At 46.1% G+C, this 22,936-nt stretch overlaps 2 protein-coding genes across 3 annotated transcripts; both read left to right on the top strand.

Annotated features, from left to right (window-relative positions):
• The first annotated feature begins 61 nt into the window (after positions 1-61).
• On the top strand, positions 62-4,489 carry slc38a8b (solute carrier family 38 member 8b). The gene is made up of 10 exons (XM_029144984.3): positions 62-398; positions 782-980; positions 1,611-1,767; positions 1,848-1,952; positions 2,165-2,222; positions 2,543-2,657; positions 2,744-2,891; positions 3,169-3,371; positions 3,557-3,608; positions 3,902-4,489. The coding sequence occupies exons 1-10, from the start codon at positions 210-212 to the stop codon at positions 4,002-4,004; spliced, it is 1,329 nt and encodes a 442-aa protein (XP_029000817.1). The 5' UTR covers positions 62-209; the 3' UTR covers positions 4,005-4,489.
• A 2,975-nt stretch (positions 4,490-7,464) lies between these two features.
• cmtr2 (cap methyltransferase 2) lies at positions 7,465-13,065 on the top strand. Of its 2 annotated transcripts, none has more exons than XM_029144970.3 (3): positions 7,465-7,547; positions 8,716-9,960; positions 10,795-13,065. In XM_029144970.3, exons 1-3 carry the CDS (start codon positions 7,488-7,490, stop codon positions 11,833-11,835), a joined length of 2,346 nt encoding a protein of 781 aa, XP_029000803.2. In that variant the 5' UTR covers positions 7,465-7,487; the 3' UTR covers positions 11,836-13,065. The 2 variants fall into 2 exon arrangements, with proteins under 2 accessions (XP_029000803.2, XP_029000802.1); XM_029144969.2 differs by having other exon boundaries at positions 7,473-7,547; positions 8,711-9,960.
• The last annotated feature ends 9,871 nt before the right edge of the window (positions 13,066-22,936 follow it).

Raw genomic sequence — 22,936 nt, 5'->3', positions numbered from 1 at the left:
ACTGTCAAATGTTTCACCTCTGGGTGAAATATCTAATAGGCAAAAGGTCCACTTAGACCACGTGAGGCGCGTGTGTGTGAGTCTATATATTTGCAGGCTTTACCTCCCCCCCGGCCTAAAATGTAAGAGCAGCAGGATGAGCCGACCTGCCGGAGCCGCCCTCCGCTGAGCTGCGGGTGTTGTTGTGTTCGTGGGCCTGGTCCAGGATCATGGAGGAGCTGGCCCGGGAGAGCATCAGCCTGCTGGCCCGCTCGGCCTCCCACGCCGACCCGCCGCGGCTCGGCGGGTTCGGCGCCGTGTTCATCATGCTGAAGTCCGCGCTGGGAGCCGGGCTGCTCAACTTCCCCTGGGCCTTCGAGAGAGCGGGAGGAGTGACCACGTCGGTGTGCGTGGAGCTGGTGAGGAGAGGCTCCAACCCGTGGGGGCTGATAACGGTGGTTAAACGTTACCGACGGGAGTGAGAACGAACCTTCAGAGGCTTTGTGATGTGTAGGCTCTGCGTTAATACACTCTGTGTGCTTGGTGTGAAAGAGGCACATCGTTTTCACAGCTCTGCTCTAATGAAGCGTCCAGTTAAGGTCCTGAACTTTAACTGTGCTTGCGCATCTGACATTTCCAAGAATTTAGAATAACTGGAAGCAGTTTTTGCTCATGATCATTGAAGTTTTTTTTAAATTCCTATTCGCTGAACCGTCACCCCTTTGTGGCCTTTCTTACAGTATATCTGTGAGTTTCATGTCTGTGTTCTGGATGCTGAGCCCCTCTCCCTGCGTCCCTGCAGGTGTCCCTCGTGTTCCTCATCAGCGGCCTGGTCATCCTCGGCTACGCGTCGTCAGTCAGCAGACAGAAGACCTACCAGGACGTGGTGCGGGAGGTGTGTGGCCGGGCCGTGGGCCAGCTGTGCGGGGTCTGTTTCTGCTTCAACCTCTTTATGGTCTGTGTCGCCTTCCTGGTGGTGGTGCAGGACCAGCTGGAGAAATGTAAGTCTGTCTGTTTTTATCTGTCGCTCTAGACGCCCAGATCTGTCCTTTATCTGATTTGATCTATTTTAATTTAATTTATAATATCTTGAGCCTAGCTTGACGATTTCTTGTGTAGTGCTACCTGAGGGGTCAAAGGTCACACAGCTTCTGCTTGTTATGCACCTGAGACTCCCCAGAATCCCTGACTGTATCAGATCACATCAGAACAAAATGGTGCCCACTTCTCATCTAATTCTAAAGTTGGGTAGAGATAATCTGCCGTATATAAGGTTCAAATATTCAGACAATTCAAGGTACCTGATCGCTCAGTTTCCCTCACAGAAAAACACAAATCATCACTTTTGTTTTCGTTCTAGCAGCATCAGGGAGAACATGTGACTGGGAGCAGTAATGTGACCCTTTTTCATCATTCCTTTGCTGTTCTCTCCATCTGAAACCCCTCAAATCCCTTCGATGTGTTCGCCCTGTTCCAGTTTTTAACAGCGCATTTGATTGGATTTACAAACACACCGTGAAAAACCCAGACACAGAGGAGGTTTTCATTACTCTGCATCCACCGAAGTAAAGCTTCTGTCTCACGTGTAAAAACCCTTGAGGTCCATTTGGACTCTGCTTGTGTTTCGCCAGTGGCTGTTTCTCTGTATGAGACTGTGACTGGGTCGAGTGAGGGGGAGATGCCTTATCACTGGTACGCTGACCAGCGCTTTACGCTCTTCATCATGTGCCTCGTCATCATCCTGCCGCTGTCCATCCCGAAAGAAATCAGCATCCAGAAATACACGAGGTGCAGTGAGGCGGTACCAGGATAGCTAGACGGCAGCAGTGTGTGAAGGCTGATGACACTGAACCTTTTCTCCTCCTCAGCGTGCTGGGGACGCTGGCTGCTACGTACCTGTGCATAGCAGTGACTGTCAAGTATTTCCTGATGGACACTCACACAGCCATAATAACCCCAGAGCACAACGAAGGGTCAGTGGCAGTGTATTTTGGCTCGGTGTGTGTGTGTGTGTGTGTGTGTGTGTGTGTGTGTGTGTGCGCTCCACAATCAGCTTATTCATCAAAGCAGACTATTGGTTCCTTAAGTGACTGTAAACTGTGTTTCTTCCATTGTTTGTCGACTTTTTCATGTAACATCATCTCTATCCCATCCCTCAACGTGTCTGTTGGTTGTGTGTCTCCAGTATTAGTTCATGGGCGTCCATGTTCAGCGTGGTGCCAACTATCTGCTTTGGCTTCCAGGTAGGATTACCTTACTGCCAGATAATAACTAATGTTTAAACAGACAATGAACAATAGGGAAGCTATAGATGCAAATCACATGTTATATTATATACTTATTTCCACAATTACCACTGTAGCTGTGTATGGCGCTTAATTGTGTGTGTGTGTGTGTGTGTGTGTGTGTGTGTGTGTGTGTGTGTGTGTGTGTGTGTGTGTGTGTGTGTGTGTATGCGTGTGCGTGTGTGTGTGTGTGTGTGTGTGTGTGTGTGTGTGTGTGTGTGTGCGTGCGTGCGTGCGTGCGTGTGCGTGTGTGTGTGTGTGTGTGTGTGCGTCTACAGTGTCATGAAGCCTCCATAGCGATCTACAGCAGCATGGAGAACCAGAAGCTCTCCCACTGGGTGTTCGTCACCGTGGTCTCCATGTTCTTCTGCCTGCTCATCTACACCCTCACCGGTGAGTTGGGCTCTGAATCAGAGGCGGTTCTTTGCGAGCCGGTCGGGGAGGGAGCCGCTCATCATTCCCGCTCTCCGCGTCCCCAGGAGTGTACGGCTTCCTGACGTTTGGACGAACGGTCGCCTCCGATATTTTGATGTCTTATCCAGGAAATGATGTCGTCATGATCATTTCGAGGCTACTTTTTGGAATATCCATCGTCACCATCTATCCGATCATTCTGCTTCTGGGGAGGTAAGTGTCACAGAAGTGACTCTCCATGTTGAAGGTACAGTTGTGTCAAGCTAAATAAAGGTTTATATTTTATTTTGGGGTTTAAATGGCTGAATAAATTTTAAGCAAAGGCTATGATCCCTTATTATGCAGCAGCTTTATTGATTCGGAGGCCTCTGCTCTCTAAATCCTATACTTTCATATCTATTATATTTATTTCTATTTTAGGAAAACGCATGTATCTAGTTATAATGTAATAATAATATATAATAATGTTCACGTCTTCTTATGTGGACAGATCCGTGATCCTGAACCTCGTGCTGCGACTTCAGAGGCGCAGGTGTGGAATCGTCACTCACTCGTTCGAGAGTCGCTGCAGAGTCATCCTCACCGTGATCTGGATCAGCGTCACGCTCCTCATCGCCATGTTCGTCCCCGACATGAGCAAAGTCATCAGCGTCATCGGGGGCATCAGCTCCTTCTTTATCTTCATCTTTCCTGGTATTAAAACAACCTGAGATCTTTTTTCTGTGTAGCTAATGTGACTGTAGACCTGCATTAGTGTTTTAGGTATTTATGGGAATACTGTTAGAATACCGTAATGTTATTAGAATAATGGTTACAGGTAACGTTTAAGTGATGCGTGTGGTAACACAGGACTTTTTGTATGTATCTGTGTCTTGCAGGCCTTTGCTTGGTCTTCATAATGCAAACGGAACCCGTGACTCCAAGAATCAGGTGAGAATCTGTGTTCGTCAACATTTTATTTAACAGGTCTGTAAAGTCTGTAACAAGGATTAAAAAACATGCATGTATCAGAAACTGTCACGGATGGTGAGCCTAGGATAACGGTGTTTTGAGGGTTCTCCATGAAATTATCAGATGATCACAAAACAATGAATGTAGCAGTTTTGTCTGGCCTCATTCCAAGGGGAAAACACTTGTGCACTGGTGCTGCCAGGAACGGCTTCTCTGAGTGGTTGTGGCTAAAGGAAAGATTGAAGATTGGTTGGTGTCTGTGTTGACTGCAGGGGGACTTTAATCATTTGGGGAGTCATAACCATTTTAGTGGGAGCCTTCATCTTCGGACAGAGCACAACCCTGGCTGTGATGGAGCTTCTCCACAGTTTCTGAGTTTCACGCTTGTCATGGTCACTTTGCAGCCGCTGCCTCACTGTGGTCTTCATGTGTCATTTGGACAACTTAATGCTGGATTTTTAAACATGTTTTATTTAATGTGATGCCTTTTTGCTTTTATCCTGGTATGATGTTGTAGAACATGATGTGTGTTCTTTATATCTGATGTTACATATCTATTTGTGTGCATTGTGTGTCCACCTGTGATGACATAGATTTCTGCTGTGGCTGGGTCTCTGTTCATACCCATGCGTTTCCGCCAGGGGGCAGTCTTGTACCATACAGCATTTACTTGTTTATCTGTTATTCATTCATAAATGTGAAACTACATACTGGCTGCACAGATAAGAAAAAAACATCTTTCCTATCGCAGCCATTATGGACCCAGTCATCACTCAATAGTATTTGAGTCAACCGAGCAATAGAATGTTCTTTTTTAATATAAAAATGGATTTATTGTGCTTCATGTGTTCATGTTTCCTGGTGATAAAATGAGTGAAGAACTTTTTCTTTACATACATGATTCTTATCGTTTGTCTTCATCACTCATTCTCCACTGACCTGCACACGGAGTGAGGCAAATCTGCTGTTACAGCTGAATATGACTGTTTAATGTCAATGTGAAAGGAGTTATGATACACTAGCAGCAAGTGTGCAAACAGGATCACACATGGCTGTTAGTGTGAGAGTGATTTACAGTAAATCCAGAAAATGGGCTGCGTATCGGTGCCTGGAGGGATCTGCTTCAAGGCAACACATCAGCTGTGATGGCTCCACAGAAATGCACAATACTGAAAACAGTAATTCGGAACTTCATTTAAAAATAACCTTTAAACCGACATACTTTACTGGCCTTAGCTGTGGGATTATAATTCACCGCTGGCTCAAGGATTAAATCCAGTAAATGCACAAGAAACAAACAAAAGTCACAGCAAACACTAAAAAGCACAATCAACCGCATCGCAGGCTCTTCTTTTATCTACGCGTTGCAGAAAATAAAGTCAAAGTTGTTGTGTTCCATACAAAACACCAGCAAGCCTGCAGCCGTGCTACCAACTCCATGGGACCCAGGCACAGCAATTCATCCCGTTGTTGGGATGAATCAGAACCCAAGTGCTGCACCAGCTACTGTATCTCAGCAGCATCACCAGCCACAGTACAGAAAACATCCATTATTCTCTGCATTGGATCATCATTTGCCTCTGCTTTGGAAAAATAGTTTTCTGGCCTCATTATCACACTGTCCCCTGTAGCCACGTTGTAATTGAAGGATTACTGGAAGTATGCTACTCGTGGTCCTACAGTAAGTAATGAAATGATCATTTGCACTGACGGCCCTTTAAACGTTTAACTCGCTCCCGATAAGAGCACGAGGCTCAGAATGAAAAAGGGTTTCTATGAAAAAACAACACAGTCAAACCAAAAACATGAAATGATGAAGCTGCACATTAGGACACTATTAAAACAATGTATTCACTGATCTACACAGTCAGGCTGGTTTAGCCACAGCAAGCAAACAAATACTGTAAAGACAATTTTTATATTTAAAGCACTTATCTCACCTGCAATTAGGCTAAATGAGAAGTCTGGAAATGTTTTCATGGTGTTCCCTGATCATGTTCACTGGACATTGTGGCTTGGCTGAGTCACAGTTGGATTGTTAGCGGAGGACAGATGGAGCTGATTGTTGCAGAGAACTTAACTGTGGCTGCCCTTTAGGGGTAATATACCACACACACTATGAGTATGTCTGTTTCTCATCCATCTGCACAGCACATTTCTTTTTTTCCACACTTGCCTATGACCTTTAAAATCCCATTGTCTGTGATATCAGTTAAGATAAATTGGCGCTGCATTTGATGCTTTAATGTCTCCGTCAGAGCTTTTCTTATCTATCAATGCATGCGTTAGATGGTTTAACATAAACTATTTCATTCTGAGTATACATCTTTTACCTTCATTTGAGCTTAATGTTCAAATGAGAATGAGCCTCCAATAGACTTGCTGGGTGGATAATGGCAGGGAGGAGGTGGAGGATGTGACAGTCACACCTCTTACACTGTCTCCCTATTAAAGCAGGTTATAGTTACCATTAAAGTGTCCTTCCTGGTGGATGTGTGAAGTGGCTGCTGTTATCTGTGCTGTACATACACACTGGCCGCAGTCAATCCTTGGGTCTTAGGCACAATCTATTTACTGTATATTGCACGTCATGCACATGAAAATCAAGGCCCTTTCTCGTAGTAAGAACACGTTTAATTACCCTCTTCACTGCTGGTGGGCTTGTAAAAGGGTGACTATTACATTTACCTCCTCCCTCCTTTCGTTGTCCACCTAATGACCCCATTTAGCCCTAGATGAAAAATGAAACACCCTCAAGGATAATGGGAAACCTGAAGTCCCCAACCATCGTTCCTCATAGAAGAAAACACTTGAATGATTGTTGAAACATCTCAATGCCTTGTATAATCAGTTTTATTTTGTGTACATGAGCACATTAATACAGCACTATAACATGACTTACAACACAAACCCTGAGGAATCATTTTCATAAATCCATAATATTCAGCATTTTAAAAACAAGTTTTCTTCTGTCTTCTCGGAAATTAGGAACATTAAGGCATAATGAAATAGGCAACTCTACACTTGTCTTTTGTGTGAATAATACAACAGGTGCCAATGTAACAGCAATAAATCACATGGCATAATGTTTACATGTGCAATTTTTGGAAATCCTAATTGCACCTGAAAATCCCAGAGGTTCATTATTTATGAATGAGCCTCCCTCTTTTTGCTTGGTGACATACTTCTTACTGAAGCCTCAGCTGCCGTTCCATCACTGACACTGTATTGGTACAGCTCATTCATTCCAACATGGAATTAAAGCAGAATATTTCTAAACCCATTTCTCATCATGAGCTCATACTCCAGAGAGCTCTAATAATTATGTAACATGATGACACAGATCAGTTGACCACAAATAACCAGGCTGGAAAGATGCACACACAAGTAAATCCAGCAGAATCTAGTGGAGCAGAGGATCATAGAGTTGATTCCACAGGCAGGGATTTAAATTCAAATGACTTCACCCACATACTGAAAATTAGAACACGGACCTTCAACACACACACAAATAATATCTCATTTTGCTATATCCCCTGTCATTTAACAGAAATAATAACATTATTATAATGGAGAATTAAATTATATACTGCATATGTGTGACTGAAAAAACATATAACAAATATGGGCCCATATTTAAATATGTACAGTGCGCAAGTTATTAGATTACAGGAAAATGATTTTACACAGATGATTTTGTACCACAGGTCAGCCTGGCCGATTACAATATTGTTTCAGCACTACTGAATTTGTTCCCTTTTTGAAAGTCAATAATGTTTAATAAAATTATTCCAGTCAAAGAATATTTTAAACTGAGGCTGCGCCTTTAAAAAAGATCCCGCCCACTCTGTCACGCGCATGCGCAGTGCCGTTCTAAGACAAGGCGAGTGTCCGTTTCCCGAGCACAGCTTCAATCTGGTGAGTTTCTCTTCAGGGCTTTCGCAGAGTGTGTCTGTCCTTCACAGCTTCACAGACTGAACAATGGGACTGCGACACTTCTCCGAACGCTTTGAATCAGCGCTGTAGGTCAGAAAAGTCAGTCGGTGCCGGTTTCAGACGCCACCGGGCCCTGAGCTCCGCGCTGTAGCAAAAGTCCCACTCAGCTGCAACAGAGGACCAACCTCTGTCAGCTGTCTCTAACATGCGCCATGGCCGTTTAAGTACTGGTTCGAAGCTGTCAAGTACCTTTCTTAAAATATTATTGACTATTAATCACGTTTCCAATAAAACAATAAATAAAACTTTGCAGACTCGAAGGAAAGAGATGGAGTCGTCCAGTGAATAAACTGTGTCCAGGTTAGAAGCAACGCTGGTCAGCTTCTAATGGTCCAGTGTAGAATTCAGCATCACACCTTCGCTCACTGTTTCATTAAATGTGACACAGCCACGAAAAGCTTTTATTGTTAGTAAATATGTATAAAACGGCCGTGTCATTTGCGACTGTGTAAAAATGGACGTTTTAATAGTTTTTGTTCGCAGCAGCGAAAATGTTTGTAGACACACAATCATACACAGCATCAATGCTGGTAATACTCATATTCTCCTTCCTAGTGTTATTGTTGCCTTTATTATCTTTACACATTACAGGCATGCTCCATGTGACATTTGTGTTACTGCATGTTTCTGGTAAAGCAACATGACATGAGTGAGAAGGTTCAAGAAAAATGAAGCAGATAAAATAAATAATAGGCAGTCGTGTGTTTTATGTTGATGACAGATCTAAACACTTGCAACTGTGCTTGCATTCATGTTAGTGTTGTAAAATCAGTTTTCAGTGCGTCTCCCCTCAGTCTGATGAAGTAATCACCGGTATTTACAGTATTATATTCTGCCCTGTTTCCCAAGGGCACCACATCACAAAAAGTCGACATAAGTAATTCAGCAGCATTCATGCATGTAGAGATGAATGAAGGGCTGCAGCGCTGCAGTATAACTCACTGAGAAACGTACCGTCTGCAGATTGTTTTCCTTAAAGGTTGAATTAACCTGTGCCATGTACTGTAAGCAGGTCACAGGAGCTGAGCAGTCTGATGGTTTACATTAAATCAGAGCACGTCTAACTCCTCCGCTTGTTCTCCCAGAACAGGTGCAGAGGATGAACTCAGGCAGTGGGACCCGGAGGAAACGGCAACATCTCAGCAACGCGGCGGCGGCCGACTCTGAAACGCTGATTGAGATTCAGAGTATTTTTACTAAAATTAGAACGTATGTGCCCAATGGGGAGTGGTGCATCCCTGAGCCCAATGCTGCCCTCAGACACCCAGCAGAGCAGCACCCTCGGCTGCAGGCCCTGAAGGCGTCGCTGAACGCCGTGAAGAACCAGCTCAGTGACAAAAATGTGCAGGTCTGGCACCAGCACACCAACTCCACCAATCGAGCTGGGAAGGTGATCGGAGCCGTGCGCTCCGCTGCCAATGCCGAAATCTGCACTCAGGCCTGGTGCAAGTTCTATGAGATCCTGGGAACCTTTAATCTCCTTCCAGAGGAGGCTCTGCAGACTGGGGAGCTGAACACAGTCCACCTGTGTGAAGCTCCAGGCGCTTTTATATGCGCTTTGAACCACTTCATCAAAACCAGCGAGTCCACGCGATACTGTGACTGGACCTGGGCCGCCAACACCCTCAACCCGTACCACGAGGCCAACGGGGGGGGCACGGCGATCGCGGACGATCGCCTAATTGCGAACACGCTGCCCTGGTGGTTCTTTGGCTCGGATAACACGGGAAACCTCATGAGACAGCAACACTTGGTGGAGCTGCAGGGTTTTGTTTCCAACATGCGACGAGTCGACGTGGTGACGGCAGATGGTAGCTTTGACTGTCAGGAGAACCCGGATGAGCAGGAGGCGCTGGTGGCCTCGCTGCATTACTGTGAGGTCACAGCTGCGCTGCTGCTCCTGAGCCCCGGCGGATGCTTTGTGCTGAAAATGTTCACGTTGTACGAGCACTCCTCCATCTGCTTGCTCTACCTGCTCAACTGCTGCTTCCACTCCGTCAGCGTCTTCAAACCCGCCACCAGCAAAGCGGGCAACTCCGAGGTTTATGTTGTGTGTTTGAATTACGACAGGAAGGAAGCTGTGAGGCCCCTGCTTTCAAAACTGATTCGAAATTACGGGCCGCACATGGCTGACAGGGAGGCGCTGTTCCCCACTGCGCTCATCCCACAGTCGTTTCTGAAACAGCACGAGGACGTGTGCGTCCACTTCCACACGCTGCAGGTGGAGACGATCACAGAGAACCTGCGGATGTTTGAAGGGATGGATGCGGAGCAGAGGCAGCGTCTGGACCGTGTCAGGGACTGCGTGGCTCATGAATACCTGCAGCGCTTCCAGGTAGGATGACGCTGGAGCACTTTAATCAACAAGTGACTGGCAGGATGAATGTTCATTAGTGACCTGCCAGTGGCAGCGTTTATCGCCACTGGCAGGTCAGGAATGCTGCGGTCAGCACCGGCTAAAAATAACAAGCTGCCAAATGAATATTTTCTGCATCGATGTCACGTGCTAATGACAGATTCCCTTAAGTCTGTGAAAGGAGCATCACCAGCCTCCACATCCCAATCATCAATGAAGTAAAAACAAATTATCAGTAAGTCCACAGAAGATTTACAGTTAGGACCAAAAGGATAAATCTAGATTAGATGCATGTTATTCTGTTACACTGCCTCCAGGTTGTTTTAAGGCCATGTGTTTTTTGTGTTTTTTTTTTCATTTTGTTCTTTTAGCCTTGGACAAAAAACTAATTAAAAGAAAGCTAGTCCATAATTAAAGTATTATAATTACCCACTGCCTGATTTATCACAGGACAGAGGGATTCATTTATTTTTTCCTGTGACACCAGTGCGTTTAGTGAGACCACAAGCATCCACTAAAAACTCTTGGAGTGAAATTCGCTAGGCAAATGTAATACAGGAGAAAAATCTCCTTAAGATCTGTTTTACATTATTAATATCTTTTGACTGGCTGCATATTAATAATTTGAGGAACTATTTAATCTTCAACATATTTGTTCATCAGTTATTACCACGAAAAAAAGCTGTAACTAGTTTGTCTGCTTACAGTGTGTTACAGTTTTTCAAGTTCAAATTTTATTAGAATTATTTATTTGCATTTTTGTTTCTCCCCTTTTTCATAACCCACATGTGAACCGGTCTGTGTCTGCTGTAGGTGAGCTTCCTTCCTCGGAGCCGGTGGATTTCTCGCAACGCGGTGAGTCCGGCCTGCAGCAGCGTCTCCGCCGGTCGACCCCTGGGCCAGAAGAGGCAAATGGGCTCCTTCAATGAGCGCAAGCAGCTGCAGACCCTCGGCTGGAGGGAGCGCATCGACAGGGGCTGCCATGCCGCCTGGATCCGCGCACACTGCCCCCAGGGCGGCGGGCCGGGCTGTGTGCTGGAGGGCCCCCGGTCCGAGTGTAGCGTGGAGTCGTGGTACGTTATCGCCGGCGCGGCGCTGCCTGCGCTCAGGAACTCTCCGTTCTGTGAAGGAGGGCTGCTGAACCACTTGAACGAAGCTCTGACAGACACCGTCGTGGACTGGACCCGCGTCTCCCCCTGCGGCTCGTGCCACGTGGCTGGCGCAGCCTCCCTCTTGGCAGACGTGGCAGGTATGTGGGCCTTCAACGGTGGCAGTGATGGGAATCGGAGGAAGAGGCAGTGCCTGGTGTTTGGCAGCCGCTCCGTGTGGGGGGCCTGTGAGAGCCAATTAGAGGGTTTAGCCCTAACGTTTCGTGCGGAGCCTCCGCTCCCTCAAACGGGCTGCGTCACCCTGCACGACGGGGCGCCTCCGTACCAGCAGCAGCTCCTGGGCTGCGTCGTGTTCTCCCTGCAGACGCTGAGCTCTGGGGACGCCCTGCTGCTGCCCGTGCTTGCTGCGCTCACCCGCGTCACGGCAGCGGTCGTGCTCTGCCTGCATGCGTGCTTCCGCCTGGTCTCGTTCCGGTGTCCGCCCCCGTCCGGCCCGGTCGGGGCCGTGCTGGTGTGCGCCGGCTTCTGCCCCGAAGCTGCAGCTCGTATCCTCCCCTTCCTCTGCGAGGTGCAGAGCTGCATGGGTCGGTTGCTGAGGCGGGAGGATCCCTCCTCTGGGTGTGACCGACAGGTGCTGCAGTTCGTTCCCATGGAGGGGCTGCTCACCGGAGGACTGACCGAGTTCCTGTGGACCATGAACTCTGAAATCATCCAGCAGAAGCTGCATCTGCTTATGCAACCGTAGTGCTGGCGGTTTAGCGAGCTGGGACCCTGGGATATATGCTATCGTTGCAGGAGCGCTCTGATTATTTGACAGTCTGTTTCCTCAGCTTCTTGTTGAAGCAGCAGGCTGCTTTAATCTACTCAAGTGCACGAGCCTGCAGCATTAGTCACTGAATCAAATAAGCATTAAATCAGCACTTCGCTGATTTAACATCGCACTCCTATAACATTGTTGGACTCCGAAAGGACAGAAAGAATTAACGTATCCGCAGCGAAACCCCAAATTTTATATGGCACCTACATTACCCAGAATTCAAGCTGCCAAGTCCTCATTAAAAATTGGAACGCCCCCGAAAGTCAGTATGTAAAGAACCTCCCCAACGCTGGCGTCATAATTCAACATGGACGCTCATAAACAAATGGATGCCTGTGAGTCTGAAGCAGAGCTCTGATGCCCCACGTCACAACCACAACATGTAATACAACTTTTAACGTAATAGTAATAGTTTAAGGATCCTTTAGTTGTGTGCCGACACATAGATAGGTTCATGATGACCCAGTCCGCAAGACAGGTTTGTTACATGTGGGTGGTTTTTGAGGCCTCACCCATTGGTTTCCTAGTTGATTGTGGGCGATTGTAACGCTTATACATATAACAGGTATATAACTTTACCAGGATACAGCTGCTAATGCACACGTCCAGCCTGTGATGAGGCTTACATTTCCCAGTTATGTCCTAACAGGATTTAGGTTTAAAATGCTTAGTTATGGTTTTGGTTCCAATAAAATCCTACACTTTTGGCCACTTGCGCAGCCACTGCCAACCTGCAGGCCACACCGGCACCGTTTGATGATGCAACGCGTGAAAATGGTAATTACTCCAGTATTTGATCAGTGGAGCTCAACCGTGCCTAAATTCATTGAGGTTGAATAAACAGCGTGCAGCCCTGGAGCCCACCCCGAAGTGCCTGTTGTCTTTAAAAACAACACACAGTGTTATTTCAGGAGGACGTTGATCTTCTTATCTTTTCCCATCATGCAACTTTCAGCACAATTTTATTGGTTCACTGAAAATACTAAAAAAATACATCCCATCTTCATGGGAAGATGGACAGATAAGGATGGTCAGATAATATTTTATGTTCAAGTACAGAGAAAAACATAATGTATGTTTTCTTTTTTTAAATTTTTTTAAATATTGGTGTTAAATGAGTTTATTTTTTTACAAAACAATAAAAAAGGTGCCAAAGGACGTGAAGTCTAAGTTTTCTTATCTGTCCTGTGAAAATGAGTGTTTGCATATTGTTTGAAGCTTCTTTGGTGACGGCTAAGATGTTGTTTGTCCTTTCCTGGAACAAACGCAGGAGAGTTTCTGGTTTAATTCTGAATATATTCACACCAGAACACGGTTTGACTACAGGTGATCTGTTTTTTTATTATCAAAATGATGAATGGCTTCAGAATAGGCTCTAAAAGGCCGCAGCCTCTTTCATTACATTCTAAATGGTCTGAATGTGATGCGGCTGAGACTAAGGCCACATCTGGCCCCGCGTCCACCTGGACTCATGAACCGATTAGAGTCTTGGCAGACGTGCAGGTAAACTCCAACTTCGCTTGTTGGCAGAGGCACCTGACTGCAATGCAGTGCTTCTAGTTTCATGGTTATGTGAGGGGTGATGAAGATGGGTGACGTGACAGCTCCCCACGAGTGAAGCCGCCTCGTTTTCAGACAGATGCTGTTATTTTGTAGGATGTGCTGACTGCAGCATCATGTTGGTTCACCGGTCTCCAATCAGCAAACAAAGTAAATGAGTGAACGCTTTCAGTCGCTGCTCTGCCTCCTCTGCTCCGGTGCTGTGTCTGATTTCTGCCATTAACCCTCTTCCTCTGTCTATTACTCAGATGTGATTGCTATTGCAGTGTCTGAGGGTGAAGCTCCAGCTCCTGCTCATAAAATCCAGTGAGGTGTTGAAGTGGAGGAGGATCCCACCTCCAGAGGCCACAGACGCAGTTTGTGAGTGTTGCTGATAAAAGCAACTCACCACATCACAAAGACATTGTAGGTCAAAATATACTGTACTTAATAAACTATCAGACATTGTACTTTTACCTTTACAGTCAGGACAGTTACAGTATCTACAGAGTTTCTGTGGATTCACTTTCTTGAGTAACTTTTACCCCATAAATCTCTCTCTGCGTTTATTTGTCACTGGAAAAGGGGGGAGGAAGCAAATTAACTGTATGTGCAGTGAATCAGTTTTATCTACTGAGGTGAGGTTTGGTAAAAATGGAAGCCGTGATTGAGCCAAGTGATGAGGTTGTTCTGTGTGGGAGGAATGTAATCCTGCCTTGGTGCAATATTGTTCTGGCCACCCTGACCTTTGGAACACACACACACACACACACACACACACACACACACACACACACACACTGGTGCAAGCCAATATACTGTACGTCAGTATGTGTCTGTGCAGCAGATACTTACCTCAGCTTTTAATGAGATAACGTTTGTGTTGATAAAACATGTGAATGCATGTATATATAAATATGTCTTTTTTATAAATATATAGCTTAGATGTACAGTGCGTACTACCGTGTACTGTATTGTAGTATAGGTAGTACTGCGTCCAGGAAAGGAATGAAATGAAGAAGCACTGCAGTAAAGCTGAGCTCTGTAACGTTGGTGCTTTTTCTGCGTGTTGTTGTTGTCTTTACGTCTCACGTCAGTTATTCTGCCGCGCACGGATCAGGTGGAATGACAACTCTCATCAAACAAGCAAAACGCAACCACGGAGGCAGGGGCGACTGGAGGATGTGCTGTGTTCCCTCCAGAGTCTACTCACTCACTCAACCGTCTCTCTCTGGTGTGTGTTAAGAGGAGCTGTCTGCTCGTTAGACTCACGCTGGGAATCTGTGAACATCATAAACTGGGAAGCAGTGAAACATTCCTCTTTTAAAGGACAATGACTAAATGGACCCACTGACCTCCACTCGGCCTGACGTGGACGTGGATGAGCAAGTGTTAGAGGCAGGATGACACGGTCCTCTGTAATATACTGCACCTCACATGCTGCAGAATGCCTCCTCATGCGTCTATCAGCAGTCATGGCATCAATAACCTGCCACGGGCCGCGTGCACCATGTTTGACAGATGACAGGTTTAAGCCTCAGATCTGTTCCGTGTCCGTACCTTCCTCCTCCCATCATCCTGACACAAGCTCATCGTCCTGGCCCGGACTATTACCGTACCTGTACCTGTGTTCGGGGGTCAGATGAGGGTCAGCCAACGAGCGCTGCTAGTCTTATTCTGCTGCACTTCCCACCGCAGAAACTGAAATGCAGTACGTGGGGCAGCTGCACGTTCAGCTTCTAATGGTTGAATGATTCCGTAATAGCGGAATGTGAATCTTCGTACGGACTGAATGTTGAGGATGACAGTTATGTTTCAGCTCCGATGAGATGAGGAGGCGAGTAGAAGTAAACACACCACTAAGCAATCACAGAGAACATCTGCTCTCTGTCACGGCGACACTGCAGCGATGCAAACAAGCCTCTCTCTCTCTCTCTCTCTCTCTCTCTCTCTCTCTCTCTCTCCTCACGCAGCTGTTGTCTGACAACAGGCCCTCGCGTCCCTCTCTCACAGGCGAAGGATGGATCAGCTAAAAAGCTAAGAGAAGAGGGATCAATCTCTGCATCGGAGAAAGAGATATGAGCTGTGCCACATATGGTTTGTTGGACATGAACAAGCATGAACAGGAATATGAAAAAACCAATTTACAAAAGTTACTGTCGCAGCTTTTACAGACTCTCAATTGTTTGGGCTCATTTTTCAAAATTGACTCTGATGGTCGTTCAAAATGCTGTAGCATGTTTGGAAATGATTCGAAGTCTCCAGAAACATTTAATTTCCATTTCAGAACCTGATTCACGTGTTGACTGGCCAGTGAGTCGTCATCTGGCTGCAGGGACACAGTTCTACCGTAGCTGTCACGTTGGAGCTTCTAGGACAGTTTTGACTGATGCCTTGTGCTATAATTGTTTATAACAGTTTCATCAGAACTTGGGACAACTTGTCACTGTGCAGGAGAAAAAAAGAAAAGTTAATTCTTCAAAAGTGGGTTGTCAAATTGACAACGGACCCCTGCAGATACGCCCCACCTCACACACACACACACACACACACACACACACACACACACACACACACACACACACACACACACACACACACACACATATGGCCCCTATATTTATCAAGTGATTCACAGGAGCTCCTGAAAAGACCCCTTTAGAAAACACAGACCGCTTGACTTAGGATAAGTCACTGTGTGGGATAAGAGCGTCCCTGAATATAAACTGATAGTGCAGACAGTGTGTGAATGGATAAATATATGGCCTAATGCGTTCTTATATTAATCCCAGAGGCCTTATAAAGGGAGAATAGGCAAATGGTAAATCTCTATGAGGAAGGCATTAATGAACCCGACTTCCAGCCCATTCTGGAGGGAAAAATTAAAAACTCACTAGAGAAGTAAAGAAGGGTTTAAGGACACAAATCTCTCACGGTGGCAGACTCTTCATTTCATAAACAACAGCAACAGTTAACCCCCGACACCTGGCCTCAATTGGACTGTCAATCTTCTTGGAAATACTGTGGTGTAGTTCTCCTCTCATGGCTGCTTCTATGGATTGACTATGTAAATCATGGTGGATAGTCTCAGGTTTACTGCCAAAGCGCGCTGGTCTTTGGTTTCGTCTTCTTAAAATGCTAATCAGTTCACCTCCGCTGTGGAGGAAGCATCAGAAAGAGAGGCTCCAGCTCGGATCCGCTGCCTCAGTCTCACTGTTCACATGCACGGATGAAAGTCGAGCCCACACTTTGTGTGACCTCTCCAAGGTTTCAGCTTTATCGCAGCTTTACATGATTTACTCTGTTTGTTTTCGGACATGAGCCAAATGTGTATTTTAATGTTCTAAAATATGACTGTTGCTTAATTTACAGGTGTCATAAACAGAAGGGACATGATTTCCACCTTAACAGTGGCTTTATACAGTTAATCTACTGTTCTGGTCAAAAGCTTTAGGGGTCATGTCTCAGACTGAACGACTAAATACACACTACGACTGCGACTCCTTAGACTTGCGGCTTAAACTCAGTCTCCTTCTGAAAACAAATGCCACACAATTAGATTAATGTGACTCAGTTTCATGAAGTCAAAACTCTCATATCGTATTATGAGCAATAGCACTTAAACTTATTTATACTGAGCAGGTTTGGATATTGGAAAAATAACGATAAGATTAATGTAAAAAGGAGGAATTTAAATAATTTAAAACACTCTCTTATAATTTAAAATACGCTTTAACGCATAACGTGGTAAACAAAGGAGGGAAAGTGAACACTCGTTGACTGAAGATGCGTGTGTCCGTACGTCGGGCGCCGACGGTGTTTCTGAGTTTGCACATTTCTCCGTGAGGTTGGAGAGTGTTTAAAAAGCCAAACAGCGCAGTCTGAAGTATTAATCCGCGGTAAACCCTGCCTGGCCTGCATTCGGCGCCAGCAGCCGCCACTTTGAGCACATTGTGTCAGTTTCGGTCCAAAATCAAAAAGGATGCGACCAAAGCTCTGCGCGCGCGCCTGCCAAAAAGCGCCGGACGTGTGAAGCCGCGGTGCGTTCGCTGGCGCGCGCGTCTCCCTCGGCGCGTGGCGGCAGATGACGCCCCGTATGCTCCGCATCGGTTTTCCTGTAATTTCATTAATTTGTGTCAGCACTTGTAATCACAGCAGTCGATTCCACTTTGTGTTTTTTCTCCTCCGCAGAACGGTTTCGAACAATTCTAATCAATGGGCAGCGGATTAATTCGTTGCCAATGCTTACCATACATTACTGTCCTTCTCTCTCTCTCTCTCTCTCTCTCTCTCTCTCTCTCTCTCTCTCTCTCTCTCTCTCGCTGTCTCCTGCTCTTTGCTTAAAGGCACATCAATAGACCTCTGTTCACCCACTGAATTGAATTGACTCAATAAAAGGAATTGGCTGCATGGGGGGAGGGGGGTTAAGAGCACAAATCAGACCACGGGGACTCGTGCTGTTTTTGATATACCCTCACACACTTACATTACACATCCATCTGAGGGTATGTTTGCTCAGGTGTGCACACTGCATTTCCTCCTGCGTGTGTGTGTGTGTGTGTGTGTGTGTGTGTGTGTGTGTGTGTGTGTGTGTGTGTGTGTGTGTGTGTGTGTGTGTGTGTGTGCCATCCATCACAGCACCGAGCCTCTGGTCCTCCACATCTTTCTCCTCCGTGTTGGTGTTGCACCAGCTCACGGTTTCTCCTCCTGATGCTGAGTGGCAGATGCAGGCAGGTGTGCGACATCACCCCCATGTATATTCAAAGCGCTCGACTGAAGCTTTAATCACCATCTGCCGAGTGTATGAAACCACAGAATCTCATAATAAGCCCATAACATCTCCTGTTCAGTGGTTGATTTAGCTGTTTTACAAGTTGTCTATTAATTACAATAATGGTGCCTTCAATGATGTTCTGCTGCCTTCAGCTTCCTAAGAGTATGTTCATTGGGTTGTGTCTAAGAAAGTAGAATATGGATGAAATGCAAGTCAAGTGACATATTATGGAAATATAACATTATGAATAGAGGGAGGACGTGTTATCACTGCATATTTGTTCCTTTTTGCACCTGATGGAACGCTCACACTGCATTTGGCCTCAGGTACCAGGATTGGAGTGCAGCTCCTCCTGAGGCCACAGCACTGCGCCTGCTCATGTGTCGTGTTGGTGCATATTTCCCTCCATGTGTTGCAGTAAATGACTGTTGACCTTTAAGCTCCCGCTCCTGGATTGATCTTCAAGTCGCTCTTGATCCAATGGGCCCACGTCGCTTGCGCCCGCCTGATTCATGGAGCGTTCGCCACTGCACCAATAACAGCTTCTCGCCTCCAGCGACACCAGCACCGCCGGTGGAGCTGCTTCGCTCTTCCAGCTCTCGGAAGGCGCCGTGGCTTAATGATCCCCAGGGGACGGCGCCGTCCCACCTTCACAAAGCTTTTCTCCTCCGAAGATGCAGTTTTATCACACGAAGCCTCTGAGACGCCATATGGTGATGTTTGTGTCACATGGTGTGATTCCAGCCCCTATCTCAGCAGGACGCAGCCACGAGCTGCTGCTGCGCTGAGGGATATTTATTGGCTGTAATGACAGGAGAGTACAGTGCCACGCAGCCCTTTGTGTTTATCTGTTGCAGTGATCTGGGGAGAATATCCATCCAGCCCTGACGCCCTGCTTTATCTGCGTCTCCCGATTAGCTCCCCGGCACCTCCAGCAGTTTCCATCTCCGGTGGTTCCGCTGTGGATCCTCCATCCGCGCGGAGCAGCTGATGAAAACGTCTGATTACTGCGATGAGGCGCCCTGTCACTCTAATTTACACGAATCCTACGCTCCCACTCTGGCTGCTGCTCCACCACATTAAGGCTGGAGCAAATGTCTCCAAAAGCCTAATTCAATCTACAGGCACACTTCCACACAAATAAGGGCGCGCTGTGATATTTATTCCTACCAACACTGTGCACAGTCGCTATTTATTGTTCCTTTGAGCATGTAATTATGCAGTTTTAGACAGAGTTGACTCAGTGGCGTCACATCAGTGAAGAGGCCTTGGTGTGATTAAATATTTCAGTTGTGTAATTTAGATGATGTGCGATGGGACATGAAGAGAAGCTGAAGGGTTTGTTGCACTGTTTTGTCACCAGTGTGAAAAGCATCGGTGATGACCTACCTGCACCGTTGGCTCCGTGGATGTTTATCAGCCAGCAGAGCCGCGTGTATCTGGGTCAGTATTACTCCCTGTTACTGTGTGTTTGATGCAGAGCTGCGTTCTCGTCATGTCTGACGCCTCTGTGCCGCCGAGGCGCTTCATTAAATTGCATCTTTGTTCACACTGTGAGCTACTGTATCTGCTGGAATTTAGAGGCGCACCACTGGGACGCAGCAACCCTTTTTCTTCTCCATCTCTTTAGAGGTGAACATAATGAGACTGTCACCGTATCAGATTTGGGCAACGCGATGACTGCAGCCGGAAAATTCACAGCAGCAGCACGACTGCAATGACTATATACCATTTACACACAATATCAGTGAAAGCCATGTTTAGCTTTGTTTATTCTATCTTTCTGTTTTGGCGGATGGATGGAAGGATGGAAGGATGGAAGAAATGAAGGAAGGAAGGAAGGAAGGAAGGAAGGAAGGAAGGACGGAAGGAAGGAAGGAAGGAAGGAAGGAAGGAAGGAAGGAAGGAAGGAAGGAAGGAAGGAAGGAAGGAAGGAAGGAAGGAAGGAAGGAAGTATTGCGCCACACATAGCTTTTTACTATAGGGATCATACATTTCCTACAGATGGGAAGCGAGCACATGTTTCGGTGTCTCCTGAAGGCATTTATCCATATTGTTCCACTTGGTTGTGCACATACTGTAAAAGGCACGTGGCAGATGTCACTGACTAATGAGGCAAAAGGATATAATAGAAATAATAGACTGCAGCAGACAAAGCCTCACAGAGGTGTGAGTCTTGTGTTGGTTCGTTGCAACCTGCCAGTGTCTTTGGAGTCTCCTTTATGTGTTTGTCCACACTGTATTTGCTGACCGCAGCTGCGCTGCCAGCAGGCGTCAGTCGGAGGCTCAGCGTCTTTGTTTTGCGGGATGGGTCATCCGATTACATAAAGCACATTTATGCTCACGCTCGCAGCAGCCGGCGAACCAAAGCACATCTGCAGGTCTGCAAACAGAGTCGGCGGCCGGGGGTCGGAGTTCACGGGGGCTTAGCACAGAGGCATGCTAGTGAATATCATATGAGGATACATGAGAATCTACAAGCCTTTAATTATAAAGGCCGTCCCCCTCTCCTCTTGAACCCTCCTGACTTTAAACATTGTGATTCCATATCTGCCAGGTGCCGTATTGCTCATTTTCCTAACTGTGCATGAGCGGAGATGAAGAGGAAGCAACGTTTAGGTGGAGACGACAGTTTGTGCGAATTCCACGGATGCGTTTGTGTTATTTAGGAGACACTAATGTCTGATTTAATATGTTTTGACCTCCTCCAGCACAAAATAGCATCTTAGCAAATAAACCACCTTTAGCATAACACAACTGACAAAAGAGAAATAAAATCACTGGCAATTTCACCCCCCACTTCTTTAAACCCCTCCTGAAGAAAAGTTTGTTTAGATTAATGTCAGCGTCTGGGACAAAAGAAGTAAGAGGCTGAATCACAGCGTGAGTAAACAACTTCAGGCTTTAAAGACAGGCTGGCGAATGCATCATTGGAAATAGGGTGTTAAATTCTGTACAGCCATAACTTTTAGTGTAACCGTTGTCCTGTTGTGAGACAGTAGCAAACGCTGGAGGCAATAATCGTCTATAACAGAAGCCATTAACCTACAGCCTCCGCTTATCTGCCTTTATTTAAATGAGAAGCGACAGCCAGTGCTCGGAGGTTAGCACCGTGTTATATTTCACTCTGAACCGATGACTTTAACACAATCAAGACTGCGTGTGAGCCTAAATAATTATGAGTGGCGATGAATATCCTACATTATTGCTGCATTTCAGAAAATTAAATCAAGGTGAAAAGCCTCTTAAACACTTGGCCACCCTGCAGGCCGTGCTCATTATTCTTCCCCTTTTTGTTAATCCTCAACATTAAGCCATATAATCTAAATGTCATATAATGTGTATAATACAGCGACGACAAGACTGCATAATTATCCATAAGCTGCACTCCATGAAATGTGCAAATGCTATGCTGCAAAGCCAGCTTCGCCACATTACTGGTGGCTGCGTGTGTGTGTGTGTGTGTGTGTGTGTGTGTGTGTGTGTGTGTGTGTGTGTGTGTGTGTGTGTGTGGACATGACGTGCACGTGCATGCTTGTATCCACATGACACTTTTCCATTTGAGCAGTGATCAGGGGTCCATTAACATCTTGTATCCATCAGTGTCTTTCACTTCCACCCCCAACACTTTCAGCGGAGTTCACTTGGAGCTCCACAAAGAAGTCTCACGTTTATCATCATTATTATTCGTTGAGTTTAAGCTTTACAGTGGGTGTTGCTATTAATGTGGCTTCCCAATCTGCCCATTTCCCAGCTGGGTTTTATAAATGCATGTATAGTAGCCACATATATGCACTGATCCTACATAAAAGAACACACACTTATAATCTACCTGTTTTTGTTTCTTCCCCTTCCCTCTGATCAGCAGCACAGCTCTGCAGGGAGGAGATAAAGTGTCTTCTTCTTCTACATCATCTCCATCTGAACCCCGTCCCCCCATCCTTCACAACCGGCTTTTTGGGAACCAAACCGACGCCGGAGTCGCACAAAAGTAGGTGGAGAAAAATTAGATGAAGATAAGAGGAATGTGTGGCGCTTCTTGCAGAGTGAACAAAGGCATGTCAGTGATTTAGTAGCCATGCAACGACTGCAGTGCTGCTGCCTGGATTCACGCCAAGTGTGGGATAGATTGACCAAGGAGACTGAGTGCCCCTCCCCAACCTCTGCAGACCAGGAAGAATGATGGAGGGTGTGAAAGGTTGGGAAAGGGAGGAGATGAAAGTACCGAGGGTGCAGTCTCATCTGTAAGTGACCTCTTAACCAGTTCGAGGGTCTAAGGGCAGAAAATGTCGAGGTTGCACAGATTGTAAAGCACCTTTAGGAAAATATGTGATTCAGGGCCATAAATATTACATTTTATTTGCTATAGATCAAAACTCAGTGAGGACTGAAGAACATGTGGCCTTTACTGGATACACATAACTGCACATTTATATTGTTTTATGTCCCCACTCTTGAAGTGTTGTGGCCCCCAGGATGGATTATTTAATTCATTCAGGCTTTTTTGTATCATTTGAAAGAAGGATTAGGAGACATGGATGAAGTAGATCCAGTGGAGCCAGGAGGCGCCCCTCTGCAGGATAAACTGCTTCATGTAATTTTCTCCTTATGGGAGCTGCAGGATTAGGTGAAGTATAATGACCCTACTATCAAACTAGCAGCCTGGGCAGCGGTAAATGGTAACTCATATGCACACCCGTACAGAGCCTTCATCCC

The sequence above is a fragment of the Betta splendens genome, chromosome 3 (genome assembly GCF_900634795.4).
Source record: "Betta splendens chromosome 3, fBetSpl5.4, whole genome shotgun sequence".
In the NCBI taxonomy this organism is placed as follows: domain Eukaryota; kingdom Metazoa; phylum Chordata; class Actinopteri; order Anabantiformes; family Osphronemidae; genus Betta; species Betta splendens.
This window is presented reverse-complemented; position numbering and strand designations above follow the sequence as displayed.

What these genes read in the sequence shown, in the direction of transcription:
- cmtr2 (XM_029144970.3), top strand. Translation starts at nt 7,488, where the DNA reads ATGCGCAGTGCCGTTCTAAGACAAGGCGAGTGTCCGTTTCCCGAGCAC. An exon ending in CCGAGCACAGCTTCAATCTG is followed by an intron (nt 7,548 to 8,715) that starts GTGAGTTTCTCT and finishes CTCCCAGAACAG; the next exon opens with GTGCAGAGGATGAACTCAGG. An exon ending in AATACCTGCAGCGCTTCCAG is followed by an intron (nt 9,961 to 10,794) that starts GTAGGATGACGC and finishes TGTCTGCTGTAG; the next exon opens with GTGAGCTTCCTTCCTCGGAG.
- slc38a8b (XM_029144984.3), top strand. Translation starts at nt 210, where the DNA reads ATGGAGGAGCTGGCCCGGGAGAGCATCAGCCTGCTGGCCCGCTCGGCC. An exon ending in ATCATTCTGCTTCTGGGGAG is followed by an intron (nt 2,892 to 3,168) that starts GTAAGTGTCACA and finishes TTATGTGGACAG; the next exon opens with ATCCGTGATCCTGAACCTCG. An exon ending in CCCGTGACTCCAAGAATCAG is followed by an intron (nt 3,609 to 3,901) that starts GTGAGAATCTGT and finishes TGTTGACTGCAG; the next exon opens with GGGGACTTTAATCATTTGGG.